This window comes from Carcharhinus amblyrhynchos, chromosome 32 (genome assembly GCF_965287045.1).
Source record: "Carcharhinus amblyrhynchos chromosome 32, sCarAmb.v2.hapA, whole genome shotgun sequence".
Classification (NCBI taxonomy): Eukaryota; Metazoa; Chordata; class Chondrichthyes; order Carcharhiniformes; family Carcharhinidae; genus Carcharhinus; species Carcharhinus amblyrhynchos.
In genome coordinates this window covers 20,665,116-20,688,059 of record NC_137355.1, presented here as the reverse complement: position 1 = coordinate 20,688,059, position 22,944 = coordinate 20,665,116, and the positions used below count along the sequence as shown (strand labels likewise).

At 45.2% G+C, this 22,944-nt stretch overlaps 1 protein-coding gene across 3 annotated transcripts in view; it reads left to right on the top strand.

Moving 5' to 3' along the window:
* crtc3 (CREB regulated transcription coactivator 3) overlaps positions 1 to 22,944 on the top strand; it is an 83,205-nt gene that overhangs the window by 21,112 nt on the left and 39,149 nt on the right. For all 3 annotated transcript variants that reach the window (XM_080216245.1, XM_080216244.1, XM_080216247.1), the window contains exons 2-3: positions 2,688 to 2,798; positions 16,329 to 16,463. In XM_080216245.1, the coding sequence (XP_080072371.1) occupies positions 2,688 to 2,798; positions 16,329 to 16,463 (246 nt within the window). The remainder of the gene's footprint in view (positions 1 to 2,687; positions 2,799 to 16,328; positions 16,464 to 22,944) is intronic.

The window sequence follows — 22,944 nt, the reverse complement described above, 5'->3', positions numbered from 1 at the left end:
ATTCCTGATCACAATCCACTGACTTTCTTCATCTTCCCTGCTGATCAGTAAATGTGTGTGTGGATGATTTTTTTTTATTCAATCATGAGATGTAGGTGTCGCTTGGCCAGCATTTATTTCCATCCCGAATTGCCCTTAAACTGAGTGCTTGCACAGCAATTTCAGAGAGGATTTAAGGATCAGCCACATTGCTGTGGGTCTGGACTCACATGTAGGCTAGACCAGGTAATGGTGGCAGGTTTCCTTCCCTAAAGGACATCAGTGAACCAGACAGATTTTTATGACAATCGACAGTGGCTTCATAGTCATCGTGACTTTTAGCTCCAGATATTTACTGAATTCAAATTTCACCATCTGCCGTAGTGGGATTTGAGCCCGGGTCCCCAGAGCATTACTCTTGGTTTCTGGATTACTAGCCCAGTGACACCGTCTCCCCTTTGTTGGGCAAAGGCAGGGACAGGCTTGGCGATGATGCCTTTTTGCAGTTGAGCAACTCACCCAATGCCAGCCACCTGGTCTCAGGATACCCATGTCAACAAGGTGACAAGGGCAACAGATGTTTCTTTCAGAAGGAAAACTCTTCAACTGCAGACAATAAACATTTAACAAAACTTACTCTAATTTATTAATCAAAGGAAGGGTTTAATAAGGAAACTTCATTACTCCAAACTTGGGGCCTCGCCCTGGGCCTATCAAAGCTCCCCACAATTCCCAACAAGTTCTTATTTATTGTGAGTCAGCTGACCATCACATCATCCTGTAATTGGTTCCATGGTTTACTGGGTCAGCTGACCTTACTGCTTGTTACCATTGGTCACGTTACATCCGACACAAAGTTGTCACCGGTTACACATTCTAACAGTAGGTGCTGGTGGAACCTTAGTCCAATTTGAGTCTATCGCCAGAACTCTCCCACCATGGAATCAGAGCAGGTGAGGTTCCAACAGCGGAAATCTCCGTTGACCACCTTGGGTGGGAATTTCCGGTCTCGCCCAAGCGTGGCCCAGGAGCCATGGGATCAGACTGTCCTGGGGAGAGAGAAACCTGTGGTTTGATCAGTTCTGTACCGGTGGCTTTGTGAACATCAGTGAATTTAGCATTGTGATTGGAAAAGAAACCAAAGCAGGAATTTAATTCGTTAATTTTTAAAAAAATTTGCCTGGTTCTGTGTAAACATTTACTGAGTCCATGCAGATAACTATTGCATAATATCCCTGCTCCCTCCATTTGACTCATGCAGTTGATGTAGTACAGACAGTCTTGAGCAATAATAAATCTGGTTTCATGGCTATTTGAGCTGTCTGCCATTTACTACAGCACGACTAGTTTTGTTATGCTCTTCCCCTGAGACAGACATTTAGGATGAGCACCTTTTAACCAATCTGCCAAACAAAGCGTGCCAAAACTCTTCCCACAAATCACACCAAAGGCCAGTACAGCGGCCTCAATCAACATCACAAAAATACCCAATCATAGAATCCCAGCAGTACAGAAGGAGGCCATTCGGCCTGTTGAGTCTGCACCGACCAGAATTCCACCCAGGGCTTACTCCCAAAACCCTCATTTACTCTGCTAATCCCCCTGACACTAGGGTCAATTTAGCATGGCCAATCCACCTAACCCACACATCTCTGGACAAATATAGTCCAGACATACAATTGTCTGGTCATTATCACAGTGCTGTTTGTGGGAGCTTGCTGTGTAAGTGAGATGGCACGATGGCACAGTGGTGAACACTGCTACCTCACGGCACCAGGGATCCGGGTTCACTTCCGGCCTCGGATCACTGTCTGTGTAGCATCTATATGCTGTTCCCATGTCTGTGTGGGTTTCCTCTGGGTGCTCTAGTTTCCTCCCACACTCCAAATGGTGTGCTGGTTAGGTGTATCAGTATATCCGAACAAGCGCCGGAGTGTGGTGACTAGGGAAATTTCACAGTAACTTCATTGCGGTGTTAGTGTAAGCTTACTTGTGACACCAATAAAATAAACTTTGCTGTGTTTCCTACAATACAACAATAACTACACTTCAATAAGTATCGAATTGACCGTAGAGTCCTTTTGAGACATCCAGTCTTTCTTTTTTTAATACTTCCTCTAGCACAGTGACGTCAAAACTACAGCATATATGATTCTGAGTCCTGGAGTACAGACAACTCTGGTTCTGCTAACACTTAATTCCAGTTGACAAAAGCAGAAAATGCTGGAAAATCTCAGCAGGTCTGACAGCATCTGTGGAGAGAGAATAGAGCCAACATTTCGAGTCTGGATGACCCTTGAAACATTGGCACTATTCTCTCTCCACAGATGCTGTCAGACCTGCTGAGAGTTTCCAGCATTTTCTGTTCTTGTTTAAGATCCCAGCATCCACAGCATTTTGCCTTTAACTTGATTCCTGTTGCTTGGTTTGGCCTCTTTCAGTCTTGTTGAAAAGCCCAAATATGCTGTCTACACATTAGGGATGCATTTAGAGGGAAGTTAGATACACATGATGAAGTATATAGATCATTACGTTGATGGGTGGGAGGAGGCTGGAGTAGAGAATAAAAGCTGCCATAGATAGATTGGGCCAAATGGAGTGTTTCTGTGCAAAATTTGACTTGCCAGTAGCTCCACTGACTTGCTTGTCATTGATATTTGAACAGTGCTGGTCACTTTAGGCTGACTCTGTTTTCTGATTGCTCCTAGGTACAGTTGCACAAACTACACCACTTGCGTTTGGCACAGACCCAGGCACAGTATTATGGAGGATCATTACCCAATGTGAATCAGATTGGAAACAACACGAATGACTTGGAGGTAACCACTGAGCACCCAACCACTGAGGAACATCCCAATGTACAAATGGCTCCTTCACAACCTTCAACCTTGCCCTTCACTCATGAGCTCTAACTGCCTCCCGATTTCTCTTTCCCCTCTCTGTTAACCATCAGAGTAAAAACTTGGGTCTGTCTGTCTGTGTCTCTTTCTCATTCCCATTCCCTTCCTAACTCACACTCTGCATTCTAACTTCTGCTTCTTCTCCAGGAAGACATTTTAATATTAGAAATGTTGCATAAATGTTATTTGCGTGATCTGAGGTTCTATAAATTGCTAGGGAAGAGATTCTTTCTGAAAATCTTCCCAAAAATGTTTATTGTGGTTGTAACTATTTATGAATCGGATTGTGTTACATTCCTTTCCCTCCAATGTTCCTGATTGTTCCATTTGAGGCAAAACCCTTGGAGCACAGCAGTACTCCTAATTTAGGGGAACGTTGGTTTCAGAGGCCACAATATAGCTGATAGGGGAAATGATCAAACTGATGCATGTTGGAGACATCCTCTAATGTTAGATCTGAGGCATGTTATTGGAAAAGAAGACATTTTAATTTCTATCTCATATGTTATATCTCCCCTGAGAGTGTATGATGGGGATGTATATAGGGAGCTATGTGTTGTCAGATTCAAAAGATATCGGATTATAATGATAGTCCAGAGCTCTGGAATGAACAGAACCAACTCTGCTTGGTCTTGCAGAACCACTGCCCATGCCAGTCTTCCCTTTCCCTCTCTCTCCTTTCTTTCCCTTTCTCTCTTTCTCTTTTTCTTTCTTTGTCTCTCTCTCTTTCTTTCTCTCTCTCTCTCCCTTTCTTTCTCTCTCTCTCTCTCTTTCTCTCTCTCTCTCTCTTTCTCTCTCTCCCTCTCTCTCTCTTTCTTTTTCTTTCTTTTTTCTTTCTTTCTTTCTCTCTCTTTCTCTCTCTTTCTCTCTCCCTCTCTCCCCCCCGCCCTCCCTCTCTCTCCCCAGTATGATATAATACAAATGTTAACCCTGTGCTGTCCCTGTTCTGGGAGTGTTTGATGGGGACAGTGGGGAGGGAGCTTTACTCTGTATCTAACCCCGTGCTGTACCTGTCCTGGGAGTGTTTGATGGGGGGACAGTGGGGAGGGAGCTTTACTCTGTATCTAACCCCGTGCTGTACCTGTCCTGGGAGTGTTTGATGGGGGGGACAGTGTAGAGGGAGCTTTACTCTGTATCTAACCCTGTGCTGTACCTGTCCTGGGAGTGTTTGATGGGGCCTTCATTCTCTAACATTGACAAAACACATCTTGTGGTAGACCAAAATTCACAACATAAGCACAGCAGAACTGCTGAGTAAATGTTTTAATGATCCTGTTTATATTAATATCCGAGTCATTTTGAGATTGTAATCTGATCTTGTGGATCAGTTGTCGGTTATGAACTAATTGAACTTGCCTCCAGTGAGTTGACATCACCGTCCTGATTCGATTACTGTGTGCAGATCATTCCCTGGTATCAGTGAATCTATCTGCTGTGCATATCTGCACTGTGTTGAACCTTTCTGGTTCATTAAATCAGGGCCATCTATACTTGATTCACACAAATGTGAAATACATTGCATTAGAATTTAATGTATATTCTATATTCGAAGCTCCCAATGAGCTACACTGGCTTGCTCTGTATTGATGGAGAGGGGTTTACTGCTAACATTCCAGCCTCTGAATCTGGAGGGGCTGGATTTCCATCTCACAGACTTAGAGAGTGGAGTTTTGGTTCTGACTTCCAAGCTGACCATCGATCCACAGGGCTACTTGTTTGCAGTGGATGCATGTGACCATAAAACTAAAACTCCCTGCACCCCCAAAAAGTTAATATAAAACTGGTTACAGCTGAGGGAAGGAGCATACGTGCCACAGACTGTTGATCCTTCTGCTGCCTCCTGCTGTTCTCCATGGGAAGAGTGTAGAGATTTCCTTGTGTCCTTGGGGAGCATCACAACGTTGGTGGTTGCACAGGGATTGGGCACCGAGGGCTAAGTCTTGTAACGTAGGAAGAGATGACATGAGATTTCTGAAGGACAGGGCTGGATGACCCTGCACCAGAAAGACGCACACAACCAATGATGGGAAACTGTACGGTATAAACATAGCATGGGACTGGAATAGATGTGAGAATTGATGAGGCAAAACTTCAAAAAGATTTGTGAATAAAGAAAAATCAAGTGAAGCCACTGGGTAGAAATTGATGGCATTCTCATAGCTTCTTGCTGCGTTGGAGGGTGAGTGGCATTACTGTAATACCAAGCATGATGGATAGCATTCGGTGAGGGTGGGGGCCTGGCGAGGGAGAGGGTGGCACCAATAACATTCCTGCAATGCCAACCAACTGTTCATTCCTGATCTCTTGACTGTTATCATCTGATTTTTTAAAAAATCTGAGGCGTGAAATTTTCACTAATGAGTTCTTGAAGACTCATCCCTTATGAAGATCTGGTTGTTTGTCAACATTGATAGGTTCATTCTCTGCGGGGATAAGTGTTTCTGCTTGCTAGGCTGAGTGAGTTGAAATCTCTTGCACTAGTTAGGGAACAAAAAGGAGGGAGGGAGAGAGGATGCACAGAGCAGAGTTGAAGGGTTAAGGGTTGGGGTTTGGGATGTAAGGATGAAGGAGGCTGAAGGTGGGACAGTAATTTGTCAATAAACATAGATTTGCATCTGAGTGGGCTGGAGCAGTTGGGACTCAGCATGAGAACAGGGATTTGGAAAGCTTTACTTAGCAGGATGGGACAAGAGAGGCAAAGAATTAGGAACATTGTTCTGGAAGCAAGAAAGTGTGAAAGGGACACGGGGGGGGGTGGTGAAATAAGACAAGATTCTAGAACTGGGAGTGAAGTGGGTGGTGTCGGTTTTGGGGGGAGGGTAATTAGTTGTGTTTTTCCACTCAAGACTTGACGTCAGACCAATCTGTGATTAATGTGGGGTTAATTTTTCCAATGACTTAATACTGTGCCAAATAATTCATGTACTTTGAGTCACAAATATATCCTGTGAAGTGGTGCCAGTTGTGAATATTTCTGGAGATGAGCAGATTCACAGAGTTTCCCTGAATAGAGGCAGCATGTCATTCAGCCACACAAGGAAAAGTTCAGCCTTGACCCCCAGTCTGTGCTGAATGAACTGATCACAACTGGTGAACTGCAGCTGAACTTGGAATGGGTAAAAATAAATCTTGGGTGTCAATTCCTGAAAGATATCCTGTGGAAAGTGTTCATGTCAGATGGAGGCGTTATCGGATTTGATTGTGATGCTTCCGATAGTAAAATAACCCCTTCACCTTCACTGTTGAAGCTTGTGTCTGAAGCATAACTATCTGCTTGAGATATCAGAGGGCAGTAGATGTCCCGCTCTATTTATTGTACAGCACAATTACTTCCAGTGGCATTGTGAGCTTTACTACATCAAGTTCAATTACTTACATTGGATTCCATTGTTTAAATATCTGGGGTTTTTTGTTCATTCATGGGGCATGGACGTCACTGGCGGCCAGCATTTATTGCCCATTCCTAGTTTACCTTGTTCAGAGGGCAGTTGAGAGTCAACCACAGTGCTGTGGCTGTGCAATCACATGTAGGCCAGACCAGGTAAAGATGACAGATTTCCTTCTCTAAAGGGTGTTAGTAAACCAGGTGGACTTTTCTGACAATCAGCAATGGTTTCATGGTCATCAGTAGATCCTAAGTTCTAGCTACTTTTTATGGAATCAAATTCCACTATCTGCCGTGGCGGGATTCAAACCCAGGTCCCCGGAACATTAACTGAGTTTCTGGATTATTAGCCTAGTGATAATTCCACTGGGCCATCACTGCCACACAAATATTAGGCTGACTGGGCCATCAGAGCGACTGCAGTAAGCAGGATAAACTTCAGAAACGGGATTGAAATCTTCGGGGTTACAATGGAAATGGGCAAATTGTAAGATTGTGAAAGTTAGTAAAAAGGTGAGCCTGTGGGGATATTATTAACTTAAATTGTGGCCTAAGTTCTCAAAAAAAGGACATTAAATGGAATCGAAAGACAAGTGGCTGTGTTTCTGGACAAAGAAAGGATGAAGAGGTGCAGTGAAGAGGTGGGGCTGAGGGATGTGGTGAGATGGTGGGTGGGTAGACTGATCTCTAGTTATTCTGTGAAAACAAGCCAGTCTGGCTGCCTTTGTGGTTTTTAATCTAAAACTGTGCCACTTCCATTTCTCTATTTTAAATGGGAGTGGCATAGTGGTTAGCACTGCTGCCTCACAGCGCCAGGGACCCCGGTTCAATTCCTGGCTTGGGTCACTGTCTGTGTGGAATTTGCACATTGTCTCCGTATCTGTGTGGGTTTCCTCCGGGTGCTCTGGTTTCCTCCCACAGTCCAAAATTGTGCATGTTAGGTGAATTGGCCATGCTAAATTCTCCCTCAGTGTACCCAAATAGGTGCCAGAGTGTGGCAGCTAGGGGATTTTCACAGTAACTTTATTGCAGTGTTAATGTAAGCCTACTTGTGACACCAGTGGATAAATTTTAAGGGTAATCATTAGCAACTTGCTGATGTTCAGAGCCTGATGGATGCCTGGATCACTTGTGTTTGTGTTGTGATACGCCACCAGTTGAACGATGGCGATTCTAATTGTGAGACTTGGAGAAGCTGAAATTGTTCCAAATGAACAGGCTGTGTAAGCAGGAGTCACACAAACCAGCTCTGCAATGAGGAAAGCAGACAGATTAAGTTCAAAATGTGGCACTGCTTCCTTCGCAGAACAGGAGTTGGTGGAAAGACCAAGTCAGTTAACTCAGGATGCCGTTTGGCTGAAAGAGTGATGGATGGATATGGCAGAGAGTGTACAGTGGGTGAGGCAGGATGATTGCTTTTGGCTAGGCCTTCCCACCCTCAGACATCATTGCCTGACATAGTTGTCATATTACTGAGTGATTTAAGAACCAGTAAGTCTTGTTTTGTCTGTAGAGTCGAAGTGAGTTAACACCATGTGCATTTCAGAGTTCTAGTGGGATGGATCTTGAGTCCAGACAGCAGTAGGAGAGATGATAATTGGTCTCAGTGGTGTTGGGCTAGCGGGTGGGGAGTTAGATTTCCTGCTTATCCATTCCTAACTCCCTTACCTCTACCCTTGCTAGGAAGTGCCAAGACTCAATACTGGGACTGTACTTTTCTGCAGTGTTTTTCACTGTTACTTAAGCCCCATGTGGGTTGGTACCCCAAAAATTTACAGAACAACAGTTCTGGGAAAAGGGTGACATTTTGCATGATACCTGCTGTGAGCCGTGCACTGAGATTGTGTGCGCTTGGTAGTTGGTGAAATGTAATCACTAAATGTAATGCAGTCGGCAATTATGTGGCAGAAACTGCCGTCCTTGAGAAGGTCGCTGGGATCGAGCTGTGTCATCGCTATCTCTGTTTACTGTCCTCTCTCGGCTGCTGTCATTTGTCCTGTTCAAGGTCTTTCTGTTTGTGTTATGGTGCTGCCCCTCCCCCTTGACTTTCCCTTTCTGGGTATGGAGTTAATTATCAAAATATCTTTGAGCAGAATTCCACTAGGTTTACAAAACACCAGTCTGTCCCCTTAAAGGCACAGGATGCCTTCAAACTTGTCATTTCTAAACCATTTTTATTGCAGCTTGAGGTTGTTGATGTTCTGAATTTACCTTTCTTGCTTGTGTCAGCTCTGGCACAGGTGGTTGGTCCATGCTGCATTCCAATGAGTTCACAGCACGATTTGAGACCCTGCTGCAGTACTGAAGGAGGTCCGTATTGTCAGAGGTGCCATCTTTTGGTTGAAGTATTAAACCAAAGCCTTCCCGGCTCAGGTTAACGTCAAATGTTCCACAGCACAATTAGAAGTGAGCAGGGAGTTCACCCAGTGTCCTGTCCAAGATTTATCCCTCTTCAAACAGTAAATTTAAAAGGAAATAACTGGTTTTCCTTCTCGCTGCTTTATTTTCTGGCGTTTTACTGTTTGCAAATTTCTGAGAGATGTATTAAGGTGACCCAAACAGTCACTGGACTGTGGCGACTGTAAATTTCACAGTAACTTCATTGCAGTGTTAACATAAGCCTCACTTGAGACTAATAAATAAACTTTAAAAACTTTGTTTTATGTAAGTACCACTTGCGATTAACTTGACTAAGTATTGTAACCTTCCCTGTCTGTGCCTTGTGTCTCTGATTGTGGGTCCTCTCTAATGCTGTGTTATTGCACTACAGTGTCAGACTGGAATGGCAGTCTGTCTGCAGACCGTTCTGGGAGCAGAAATCATTGTGTCAGAGTTGGGATTGCCCCGTTTCCTCTTCCACCAGGCACACATACACGTACGCACGCGCTCGCATTCATTCATTGAGGAGCTTGCAGTGATGCAGAGAGGAGGCATGATGGAGTCATTGAGGTTTACAGCATGGAATCAGGCCCTTCAGCCCAACTTGTCCATGCCGCCCTTTGTTTTAACCTCCTAAGCTAGTCCCAATTGCCCGCGTTTGGCCCATATCCCTCTATACCCAGCTTACCATTGTCTAAGTGCTTTTCAAAAGACAAAATTGTACCCACCTATATTACTAGCTCTGGCAGCTTGTTCCAGACACTCATCACTCAAATTGCCCCCTCTGGACACTTTTGTATCTCTCCCTCTCACCTTAAACCAATGCTCTCTAGTTTTAGGCTCCCCTACCTTTGGGAAAATATATTGAATATCTAACTGGTCTATGCCCCTCATTATTTTATGATCTCCATCTTAATCATTGAAGGAACTGAGTTTTCAGAAAGGATGATGAAATGTAGGCTGCTCTCTCCTGGAAGGAGCGGTATATAATATTTCAAATAGCATCCAACTGGAAAATGCGCTGAGGTGCATTTATATATTGCCTATCACAACCTCAGTGACTAGTTTGCTTACAGTGAACCCCTAGAAACAGCAATGTGATAACAAGCAGATAATGTATGGATGTCTGATTTCAAGAAGAAATTAGATACAGCTCTTGGGGCTAAAGGGATCAAGGAATATGGGAGGAAGGGGGGGGATCAGAATATTGAATTTGATAATCAGCCAGGATCAAAATGAATGGTGGAGCTCACTCATAGGGCCGAATGGCCTACTACTGCTTCTGGTTTCTATGTAGTGTTGTTGGTTGAGCAATAATTGTTAGCCAGGAGATCAGCGAACTCCCTTGCTCTTTTGAAGTCATGCCACAGGATGTTTTACAGTTGAGGGGGGGGCAGTCAGGGCCTTGGTTTAAAACACCTCACCTGCAGTGTGGCCCCTCAGTACTGCAGTGGAGTGTTGCGCTGGATTGTGTATTCAAGTCTCTGTGATGCAGTTTGAACCCACACTGATTTGGAGGCACGGGCATCAGCCACGGAACCAGCGCTGATGACGGAATTGCTGTGTGCTTTTGTCCTGTTGCCACGGTTTAATATTGAGCTGTGACGAAGGGCTATCCCGACTCGAAACATTGGCTCTATCCTCTCTCCACAGATGCTGCCAGACCAGCTGAGCTTCTCCAGCATTTTCTGTTTTTTTGTCACAATTTGCTATCTTGCGTTTCCCCATGACATTCCCCCACAGCCTTCCTCTTCTTCTTGCACAATAAAGTATTTGAAGTTGTGCAAGAAGCTGGCATTGAGCTGAATTACTGCTCCACCAGATTAGTTACACTGCCACTGATCCACTGCTAAATGTACCAGTTTGGGTCCAGTGCACCCCTGTCTATTTTGACCCCTGTTAATGTTGTGCAAGAAATAAACAGTGGATTCAGTGCTCATTATCTGCAGGAATTGCAGTTCAAAGCAGTCTTCTTGGCTGGTTTTTAATCTCTCTTTCCCATTTTTTTGTTAACATTGTACATTCTGTGGCTGAAGCCTCCACTCCAGTGACCTGAGCACATATTTCAGGCTGGAACTACAATGTCCGTGCTGAGAGACTGCTGCTCTGTTGGAGAGGCTGGCTTTCAGTTGGAATATGAAATTGAGGTCTCTGAAGGAAGTGAGGATGAAAAGAATCCCCTGGATGTAGTCAAGAAGGAGGAGAGGAGTTCTCCCGAGTATACTGGCCTGTATTTATCCCTCGGTCACCATCATTAAATACCAGATGATTATTATTGTTATCTTACTGTTTGTGGAAGCTTACTGTCCATAAATTGACTGCCACACTTCCTCTGTTACCACAGTTAGAACACTCAGAAGATACTTCATTGGCTGTGACACAGTTTGAGGTGCCCTGAGGTTATGAAAGGAGTGATATCATTGCTTTTATAATTCCTTTATTCAGAGCTTGCTGAGTTGGCCATTCACTAAGTTCTGATCAGGACAGTTTGAGAATCAAACTTCAGTGTATGAAATCTGGAATTAAAAACCACAGCGTAAAATTGACCACAAAACTGTCAGATTGTCGTAAAAACACAACCTGTTCATAAATATCTTATCGTGTAGGGAAGGAAACTGCCATTCTTACCTGGACCTTTTTAGTGATTCGAATCCCACACCAAATTGTTTAATTTGTACCTAACCTCTGAATTTTTTGAGCCTGCCACAAATCTGTACCAAGCCACAACATTGTGTGATTTCAAGAAGAAGTTAGATATAGCTCTTGAGGCTAAAGGGATCAGGAGAAAGTGGGGGACCAGGATATCGAATTTGATGATCAGCAGTGATCATAATGAGTGGCAGAGCAGGCTTGAAGGACCGGATGGCTCACTCCTGCTTCTAGTTTCTAATGTCTAAACCACAACCGCTGTCAATGTACATTGGTTGAAGAAGAAGGTGCATCATCATCTCTTTGGGAATGGTCAATAAATACCAACCTTAACTGTTCGACCGCAGTCCAAGAATTAACTTCAACTAAATTTCCAATGAAAATCTTCCGAGCATTGATCGCCCAGTTGATTATTCAACAGCATGATCAAGAGCTGCTCCCAGTTGTAGGAGCAGGCTGGTTAGCCGTAGCTCTTTTAATGTCGCTCTGAGTCCAGCTAACTCAGCACAGACTAGGAATGGATCACTGGAGCTTCCCTACTCTGCGGTTCAGTTCCACACCGCAGTACGTCAGGCCAGTGGGGAACTCATTTGGTGATTGCCCTCATCTGCTGTGAGCATTGCTAGGCTGCTGCTCCAAGTTGTGTGTTCTCCGTCGGTGCATTTATATTCCACTGCAGAAAAAAGATCGTTCTGACCCAAATAGTCAGTGATGGTGTTTATAATCCAGACAGGAACGTGGTGTTCCATTACGTTTGGGCCATTGACTCCCTCAAGTTTGGAGCTGGAGATGTCAGTACTCGCCAACAATTCAGAAACCCTGCTAAAAACATGTTGCTGCTTTCTGATTCAGCTGGCCTGACCAGGATTTGATGGACTGATATTGGGGTTGCAGCCAGTACAGGAATGTTGGGATTGCCAGCCTGATGGTGCCGGGGACTGGAGTACAATCTTACAGTTGTGCTGAGTATCTTACAGTGGCCATGCACAAACTCTAGACGATTCTAGCCCAGTTCAGAATGGTGAGGTAGGATGGTGATTATTAGAAGATGTTAAAAGCATCATTTCTTCAGGATGTCTCCTGTAACATCAGACTGAAATTCTGTGTGGTATTGCAGCTGAGGTTTGAGGTATTTGCTCCAACATCTTTGTACTTCTAGAGGCCATTGAGCTTAACAGGAGATCTGTTCACCACAGAGGAGCTGCCAGTGGCAAGTCTGTGTGCTTCAGGCTCTGTGTACAGTTGCTGCTGCTGTTTGGTGTACACACTGTTGTCACTGGAGGCAACTTTATATTTGCTGCTTGTCTAGCCTGGGTGATGGGAGAGGAGCCAAAATGTCACAGGCACTGATGTATTATGTATGCTCTTCTGGTTTTAATGTGGGAGCTGGTTCCCACGGAGACTGGTATGGATAAACGCAAAGGAATTGTGTTTGTGTCATTCTGCTGTGCGTCTTGGATGGGAGGTGGAGAGAGAGAAACCCAAATGTCACAAAAGCACCACACATAATGTCAGCCTAGCACATCATAGAATCCTTACAGTGCAGCCATTCGGCCCATCGAGCCTGTACCGACAACAACTCCACCTGCTGTGTCCCCATAACCCCATGTATGTACCCTGCTAACCCCCTTGACACTAAGGGGCAATTTAGCCTGGCCAGTCCATCTAACCTGCACATATTTAGACTGTGGGAGGAAAGCGGATCACCCGGGTGGAGACTCACGCAGATACAGGGAGAACGTGCAGACTCCACACAGACAGTCACCCGCAGCCGCAGCTGAATCCGGGTCCCTGGTGCTGAGAAGCAGCAGTGCTAACCACTTGCCACCATGCCGTGAAGAAGCTTTACGCTGACTCCACTTGATGTTCCTTGGATTGAGAGAGTTGACAGCAGTTGTGGGGTCTAACTTAACCTGCACTGCAACTGAGCTTGGAGGATATGGAGTCATAAGCTGATGGAGTCTCTCGATTTGGTACTCTGGATATCAATAGGATGAAAAGTGCCTCCCTGTTCCTGTCAAGTGTGACCTTGTTTATGTGACATTTCCACATTGTCTTCATTCAAAAGGCAAAAACACTCAGCCCTCCATACTCATAGACTTGTCTTTCCAAACTTGGGGTTTGCCCAGAGAGAGCATTGTTACTACAAGACTGAGAGTTAACTGAGAGTGTGATTATGTACAGGTCCGTCCGTAGGCTGTGAGTGGATTGAGATGATGAATTAATGCTCTGATTTGTTGCTGTGTGCTTATCACAGCAGTGGCTACAACACCAATATCAGCTTATTGACTTGTCAGAAGCTGGTGGGCTTCATGTAACCCACTACAGAATTATAGAAACACTACAGTGCAGAAGGGGGCTATTTGGTCCATCGAGTCTGCACCGACTACAATCCCATCCAGTCCCTACTCCATATCCCTACATATTTACCCACTAATCCCTCTAATCTATGCATCTCAGGACTTTGAGGGGCAATTTTTAGCATGGCCAATCAACCTAACCCGCACATCTTTGTATTGAAGCAGTTTATAGCAGAGGAAGCCCAACTCACTAAACCAACATGACATTCTATAATACATTAATGCTGGTGTGTAATCCAGGTGAGAATTAATTCAGCACCCTGGCTGAAACAGCAGCAGATTCCTTTGCTATGGCAGTTTTCAGTTCCTGTGCCAGAATTGGCTGGGATTAATTGGTGCTGGTGTGAAGTTTTTCCAGACTAACTGCTGCTGGTTTTAATGCAGTTTCTCTGATCTGAACGCCCACAAACTAGGTGTTTAAACCATTCAATGAGTGAGGCATTGCAGAATCGGCCACCTACACTTGTATGGATGAAAGTCACTGACTATTATTCTGAATTGAACATTATCCTCTTGCATTGCAGTGGGAGCCCGTGTGTCATGCACAGAAGCACAGTGATTAGCACTGCTGCCTCACAGCACCATGGTGTGGATTTATTATCAAATAAACTGGTTGGACTTAAACCTGGTGTTGTGAAACTTCTCACTATGTTCACAGCACCATGGACCAGGGTTTGATTCCTGGCTTGGGTCACTGTCTGCGCAGAGTCTGCACATTCTCCCCATGTCTGTACTCCAAAGATGTGCAGGGTAGGTGGGTTAGTCATGCTAAATTGCCCCTTAGTGTCGGGGAACTAGCTAGGGTAAATGCATGGATTTATGGGATAGGGGGCCCACCAGCGGTGGGATTGTGCTGACTCAATGGGCCCTATGGCCTCCTCCTGCACTGAATAAAGAACAATACAGCACAGGAACAGGCTCTTCAGCCCTCCAAGCCTGTGCCGCTCATGAGCCCAACAACACCATTATTAAACTAGAAAGAGTGCAGAAAAGATTTACTAGGATGCTACTGGGACTTGATTGTTTGAGTTATGTTGTTTGTTCGTTGTCGTCAGTGAGGACCACGACACCATTAGGCATTTTAAGGCTGGTTGCGGTGTGTCCGAAGATGACCGATCAGGCCAATTCGGGCGCGGAATATCCTGGCACATTGGACAGACTTGTGTAGGCACCGTAGTTGTTTCGCTGGTGGCTCTGGACTTGAGCAGCTAGCGCTTATGTTGGCTTCTATGATTCTGTGACTGCTTTGTGCTGCTTTGGTGCCTCTGTAGACTGCCGTGTAACACAAACCCGCTCTTCGTTGTGTTCACGTTCTATGTCTTTTCCCCACGGTACCTTTGTACCTTCTTCAGTCCGAGAACCTAACAACATCTCTCTTCCCTGATTTTGGCCTCTTTGATTTTAATCCCTTTGCTATTGATGTCCAGGCTTTCAGCTGCTTGGCCCCTAAGCTCAGAACTTCCCTCCCCAAATCTCCCTCTTTTCCTATATGATTCTCTTTAACAGCTACCTCTTTGACAAAGCTTTTGTGCCCACGTCCTGTTAGCCCCATTTGTGGTTCAATGTCGTACGTGTCTGATTATGCTCTTGTAAAGCACCTTGAGGAAGTGATGGCCTAGTGGTATTATTGCTAGATCTTTGAATCCAGTAACTCAGCTAATGTTCTGGGGACCCCGGGTTCAAATCCTGCCATGGCAAATGGTGGAATTTGAATTCAATAAAAAATCTCGAATTAAGAATTTACTGATGACCATGGAACCACTGTCGATTGTTGGAAAAATCCATCTGGTTCACTAATGTCCTTACTTGGCCTGGCCTACATGCGGCACAGTTAGCCCTGCTGCCTCACCGCACCAGGCACCCAGGTTTGATTCCTGGCTTGGGTGCGGAGTCTGAATGTTCTCCCCATGTCTGTGTGGGTTTCCTCCCACGGTCTGAAAGACGTGCTGGTTAGGTACATTGGCCATGCTAAATTCTCCCTCAGTGTACCCAAACAGGCACCAGAATGTGACGACTAGGGAATTTTCACAGGAGCTTCATTGCAGTGTTAATGTAAGCCTTACTTGTGACTAATAAACAACAAACTTTAAATTTTACATGTGACTCGAGAGCTACAGCAATGTGGTTGAATCTGAACTGCCCACTGAACAAGGACAACTAGGGGTGGTCAGCCAGCGATTTGAATTTAAGAAAAAGTCCTTCCCTGCGTTTGGGGCAATGTATAACTACAAGTTGTTGATTTTGTGCATGGCTGAGTTGCTGTAATGCTTGAGTCATTTATTTCATCTGTCTAAAAATGAGACAACATGGTGTTTGTCACATCCAGATGTAGAGCACCATGCTGTCGGTACGTTGCTCCCCACGTTATGCTCCCAGTATGGGACGCACACAAGCTTGGCTCTTCAAAGTGTGATGTGGAGATGCCGGTGTTGGACTGGGGTGGGCATAGTAAGAAGTCTCACAACACCAGGTTAAAGTCCGACAGGTTTATTTGTTATCACGAGATTTTGGAGCTCCAAAAGCTTGTGCTGCCAAATAAACCTGTTGGACTTTAACCTGGCGTTGTGAGACTTCTCACTCTTCAAAGTGTGGCGTGGAGGCGACTGACCCATTGATCAGACCCTGTAGGATGATGGTGGGCAAAATTTTACAACTTTTTTTCTCTCGTCGCCGCAGATGTCATTTCATCCCACTTTGGATTCTGCACGAGGAACGCGGCATCATGGTTTGGTGGAACGGGTTCACCGAGACCGAAGTCATGTGATAGCGCCTCGCCGACGCCAGCCTAACATGGATAAACACGGTCGACCAATATCCTTGCCTGTAATCCTCTCAATTCCCAGACTCGCATTACATCTGAAGAGCATGATATGAAGTATTTCAGGGAAGAATAATGTTAGGTCTGTGAAGCTGTTGTTTTAAACTATATGAAACTTCCTGTCTTTCCAGTGACTGATTATGGTGGTGATTGGAAAGGGCACTTTCAGCTGCACGGTGCTGTGATGTGGTGCCTGGAGGAACAGTGCTGTTCCTGCCGTGATCATGGTGCAGACAGTTTGAGGAGATGAATTTGGGGTGGCACAGCGGCACAGTGGTTAGCACTGCTGCCTCAGAATGCCAGGGACCCAGGTTCAGTTCCCGGCTTGGGTCACTGTCTGTGCGGAGTCTGCATGTTCTCCCTTTGTCTGCATGGATTTCCTTGGGGTGATCTGGTTTCCTCCCACATTCTGAAAGACATGCGGGTCAGTTGGATTGGCCATGCTAAATTGCCCCTTAGTGTCAGGGGATTAGCTAGGGTAAATGCCATGTAATTGCAGTCGGTGCAGACTCAGTGGGTGGAATGGCCTCCTACTGCACTGTAGAGATTCTATGATTCTGAGGCACTGCACAGTACACGTTGAAGCTTGCAATAAAATCAGAAAATGCTGGAAAATCTCAGTCTGTGTGGATAGAGAATAGAGCAAACACACCAATGTTGATGTCTCACTTTCCAGCATCTGCAGTATTGTGCTTTTATCTGCAAGTTGAAACCTAGTCTTTTCTGTGGTGTATTTGTGCTAACAGAGCAAATGTACTCGGCAACAGCGGAGCTTTACTTGAAGAGTCAAAGATATTATCCAGTTCACTCGCCAGCGTTTATGTCAGGTTGAAAAGTAATTCATCAGTCACAGTTCCACGGAGATGTTGGTGAAAAGGGAGCACACGCACTGGTGCTGTAAGGCGGCAGTGCTAACCGCTGTGCCAGCGTGCCTTCCATTTTGTTGTCACTTCTGTCCTACTCTTTGAATTCCCTGCTGTCCTTGTCTACTCTCCAGTCTTTGTGCAGTACTTCACTCGTTACTGAGCCTTCAAAACAAGTTTTTCCGGTAATTCACAGGAGAGACTAATGCAGAGGACAATGTGGAATACATGAGCTAAAACCATTTTGGAAAGAACTGTAAGTGTGTGATTCAAAATCATTGAAAGCGTGTGATTAAGCAGTGCATTGTTTACAAAATTTGAAAAGCTAGATAATTATATTTACAATAGAAACCTGATCCAAATGCAATAGTTTTTGAGCTTTTGGCCTCCCTCACTGGGAGTCTGCATGTTCTCCCTTTGTCTGCATGGATTTCCTCTGGGTGATCTGGTTTCCTCCCACATTCTGAAAGACATGCGGGTCAGTTGGATTGGCCATGCTAAATTGCCCCTTCGTGTCAGGGGATTAGCTAGGGTAAATGCCATGGGGTTATGGCGATAGGGCCTGGGTGGGATTGCGGACGGTGCAGACTCAGTGGGCCGAATGGCCTCCTACTGCACTGTAGAGATTCTGTGATTCTGAGGCACTGCACGGTACACGTTGAAGCTTCCCTCATTCCCTCTCTCTATTGGGTCAGAAGGTCATGGGTTCAAGTCCCACTCCCTGACCGTATCTTGTTACTTAGGCAGTACTTTACAGATGGAGTAGGGCATTGTCGTTCAAATATGGTGGCACAGTGGTGAGCACGGCTGCCTCACCGTGCAGGGACCCGGGTTCAGTTCCCAGCTCAGATCACTGTCAGTGTGGAGTTTGCTTGTTCTCCCCATGTCTGCTTGGATTTCCTCTGGGTGCTCCGGTTTCCTCCCACACTCCAAAGATGTGCAGCTCAGCTTGATTGACCATGCTAAATGAACCCTAGTGTCAGAAGGAGCTAAATAGGAGGGGTTATGGGAATAGGGCCTGGGTGAGATTGGTGCAGACTCGAAGGGCCGAATGACTTCCCGCACTATCGGGATTCTATGAGGGACTTTTCCAACTGTGGCCTAGAGAATAAAAATTCCAAATGCAGGGGATTTTCCTGAAAATGTTGTTAAGCGTGGAGGGAAGCATCAGAGCTAAGTCCAGCTCACGTCTGGAAGCCGCACATGGTACTAGTTCACGACTTATCTGGGTTGGAATTCCAGTTTCTCACATCCTTTACACCCTGTTGACACCAAGATGGTTAACATCAGACAGAACCTGGGGCTTTCTGATCCGCATGTCTGAGTCCTGTACTGGTGTGTAATGAAATCTAAATCAGTCGAAGCTGAATCATTGCATTGTTACTTTGTTGTAACCCAGAGCACAGAAGAAATTAGCATGAAATTGGGAGTTGTGGGTTTGACTATTTATGGCCTTGGTCACTTCAACTGTGGCAGCAATTCGCTGAACCTTTACAATTCAATAACCTTTCGCCTCTGAAAACCGTGATGCACAAGCCACGAGAGTGCAAACTGACCTGACCCAGAACATAATCCTTCGTGGGGAATTCTATTGTACTGTTTCTCCAACGTTAAAGCACATCTGCCTCCAACTGCTTGAGTGGGTGAGATTTCTTACACTGCATGTTTAACAGAGATCTACGATTTAACAGATTCAGTCAGAAGCTAAGAACATTTTAACAAGCATTCTGGAGCAAACACTGCATCACGCTGTCACGTTCCCTGGTCACACAGTAAAGTTATTTTAAAAATCTTGCATTTCTATGGGGGCCTTTCATATCTTGGGAAAAATTTGTCCAAAAATGTTTTGCAGTCAGCTAAATGCTATTAAAGTGTAATTGTAATGTAGGAAACTTGGGCGCAGCAGACATAAACAGTAAAGTCACATTTTAAGTGAAGGTTAGGTTTTGGTTGTAACACCAGGGAGAGCTCCTGTGTTCTTCTACGGAATAGTGCTATGGGATCTTTTACATCCACATAGAGCAGCTGGATCTTCTGCTTAATCTTTTATCCAAAAGCTGGCGTCCCTGACAATGTAGCACTCCCTCAGGACTGCGTTGGTGCAGTAGGTGGTCAGGAAGGCAAATGGGATGCTGGCCTTCATAGTGAGGGGGATTGAATATAAAAGTAGGGAGGTCTTGCTGCAACTGTACAGGGCACTGGTGAGGCCGCAGCTGGAGTACTGTGTGCGGTTTTGGTCGCCGCACTTACGCAAGGATATTTTGGCCTTGGAGGGAGTGCAGAGGAGGTTTACTAGGCTGATACTGGAGTTGAGGGGGTTGAGCTATGAGGAGAGGCTGAATAAACTAGGCTTGTACTCGTTAGAGTTTAGAAGGATGAGGGGAGATCTCATTGAGACATATAAGATGATGAATGGGATGGATAGGATAGAGGTGGAGAGGCTCTTCCCGCTCAGAAAGGACAGCAGGACTAGAGGGCACAGCCGCAAGATAAAGGGGGCGCGGTTTAGAACGGAGTTGAGGAGGAACTTCTTCACTCAAAGGGTGGTGAATCTCTGGAATTCTCTGCCCGTTGAAGTGGTGGAGGCTGCCTCGCTAAATATATTTAAGACGCGGGTTGATGGGTTTTTGATAGGCAAGGGGATTAAGGGTTACAGGGAGAGGGCGGGAAAGTGGAACTGAGCCACGACAGATCAGCCATGATCTTATTGAACGGTGGGGCAGGCTCGAAGGGCTAGATGGCCTACTCCTGCTCCTATTTCTTATGTTCTTATGTTGGCATGTTAGCCTTAATTGTGTGGTCAACATGTCTGAACTGAGACTTAACAACGTTCTAACACAAAAGGCAAGAGTAAAATCAAATTACTGCTGATGCTGGAATCTGAAACCAAAATGCTGGAAAATCTCAGCAGGTCTGACAGCATCTGTAAGGAGAGAAAAGAGCTGATGTTTTGAGTCCAGATGACCCTTTGTCAAGCTTTATAGAACCTTAGTTGGGCCGTACTTGGAATATAGTGTTCAATTCTGGTCGTCACATTACCAGAAGGATATGGAGGCTTTGGAGAGGTTTCGGAAAAGATTTACCAGGATGTTACCTGGTATGGAGGACATTAGCTATCAGGAGAGGTTGGAGGAACTTGGTTTGTTCTCACTGGAACGATGGAGGTTGAGGGGGCGACCTGATAGAAGTCTACAAGATTGAGGGGCGTGGACAGAATGGATAGTCAGAAGCTTTTTCCCAGGGTGGAAAAGTCAATTACTAGGAGGCATAGGTTTAAGGTGCAAGGGCAAGATTTAGAGATGATGTACAAGGCACGTTTTTTTAAACAGAGGGTGGTGGATGCCTGCATCTTGCTGCCGGGGGAGGTAGTGGAAGCAGATACAACGCTGACTTTTAAGGGGTATCTGGATAAGTACATGAATAGGATAGGAATAGAATACGGTCCCTGGAAGGGTAGGGGGTTTTAGTTCAGTCGGGCAGCATGGTTGGTGCAGGCTTGGAGGACCGAAGGGCCTGTTTCTGTGCTGTAATTTTCTTTCTTCTTTGTCTGTCAGCATCTGTAAGGAGAGAAAAGAGCAGATGTTTCAAATCCAGATGACCCTTTGTCAAAGCTAAAAGGCACAGAAAGTGGGAGATATTTATACAGCAGGGTGAGTGAATGAAAGATGGGTCATAGCCACAGAAATGAGGGGAAAGGCTGCTAATGGCAGCCCATAGAGAGAATAGAAGTTGTGAGCGGCCAAATGGCAGAGAAGCTGAAATCAGAAGGTAAACTATGACAGAGGAAGATATGGGAGGGGAGAGGTGAATGAGAGGGAGAGGTAAAATTTGAAAAAAGGAGAAGCAAAAGGGAGTGAAATAGAGGGAAGAGTTGGGAGGGAAAAAAAAGAAAGACAATAAAGAAATAAAAGGTAGAGAACAGTAAAAAGTTAAATAAAATGAAAACAAAGTGGCCAAGGTGAAGGCCAAGTAATATCCACAGAGTTAAGGCAGCTTTATATCAAATATCTCACACACTATATGAAGAGCAAACCATTTTATCCTTTGCATACCAAGGCAAATTTGCAGTAGGTAAATGGTCCAGTTTTGCGAGGGTGCCAGGTTCAATCTCTGATTGCTGTAAAGTTGGTCTCTCACTGGCAGGGCAATAGTGGACCTCGGCACCTATGGAAGAGAGAAAATCATGGCTCTCGCATCCAGTCAGTGTTTAATAACCTTTGCTGTGAAGCTCGCACATGTGAGCAGTGGGATCACACATTCCTGTCCTCATGCGATTGCACTTGTACACACCCATCTTGCAGGAGCAAAAATGCTAGCTAAACTCTCCCCTGAGCTCACCAGCATCCACAGAGGCTGTAACTAAAAGAGAAGGTGCTGGAAAATCTCAGCGGGTCTGGCAGCATCTATAAAGAGAGAAAAGAGCTCGCGTTTTGAGTCCAAGTCACCCTTTGTCAAAGCTCTCGATAAAAGAAGGAAATCCGTGTTGGGCAAAAGTCTACGTTTAGAGGAAGTGCAGAGATCTTGGAAGATGTTACAGATGTGGGCTGAAATATTTGGGCAGTATGTACTTCAGCATAACGTTCAATTAATATGCAACCAAATAATTTAAGTCAACACTCATCACCTGGCAGCCACCCCTTCGCTCCCATTTCACCGTACAACCTCTCCACATGTGGTATTAGCACTGCTGTCACACAGCACCATAGACTTGGGTTTGATAAAAGCAAATTACAGAGGATGCTGGAATCCTAAGCGGCTTTGACAAAGGGTCACCTGGACTCGAAACGTCAGCTATTTGCTCTCCTTACGGATGCTGCCAAACCTGCTGACATTTTCCAGCATTTTCTCTTTTGGTTTCAGATTCCAATGTCTGCAGTAATTTGCCTTTACCTGCAGAGGCTGTGTCATGCCTATCAGTCATCGACAATGCACTTGGATGTTGTGATCTGAGTTTTCTATGGAAACCTGACTGAGACTGACAAATAGCTTTCTACATCTGTTCTTTTTATGATTAGGAAAGAAACATACTCGGGTTTATTTGTGTTTTCGATGTATGAGCTGCAAATGATGTAGGGTGACATTTCCCACTGGGTTGGGGTAGGGCAGCCAAAGTAGAATGTTATCAGCTCCTGGGTCTGACGATAATTCTGCCAGGCTGTGCTGGTGGACTTGGTCATTGTCTCTCAGTTCATTGCCCCATGATTTTTCTCAGTTAGTAGCCATGTTTCTGAAGGCAGATGACATTTTCATCAGTTTCTGTTGAATGACTTGCTGCCTACTTGCAGGTTGCCCTAATTGAGGCAAAGACTCCCTTTCCCTGATTTCATTCTGAGCAGCAAGAGCTGGGCGCTTGATCCCTAGTCTGGGCTGAGTTCAGTCATCTCTGGAGAATGTCATCCCTGGACAATCGGCCCTCCCCCTCATTCCCAATCAACAAACACCGCTGAGTAATTCTTGTGGTGATGAACAAGTAAAAGCGTGATTGCGCTGTGAGTCCTACCGTGGCAAGTTAAAGTTGCTTTTAATGAATCTGATATTTATGGGCTGGCTGCATAAGGGGGAAACCTGCTACTCTAATCCCAAATTCAACAACCACTGATCCCAAAATAGG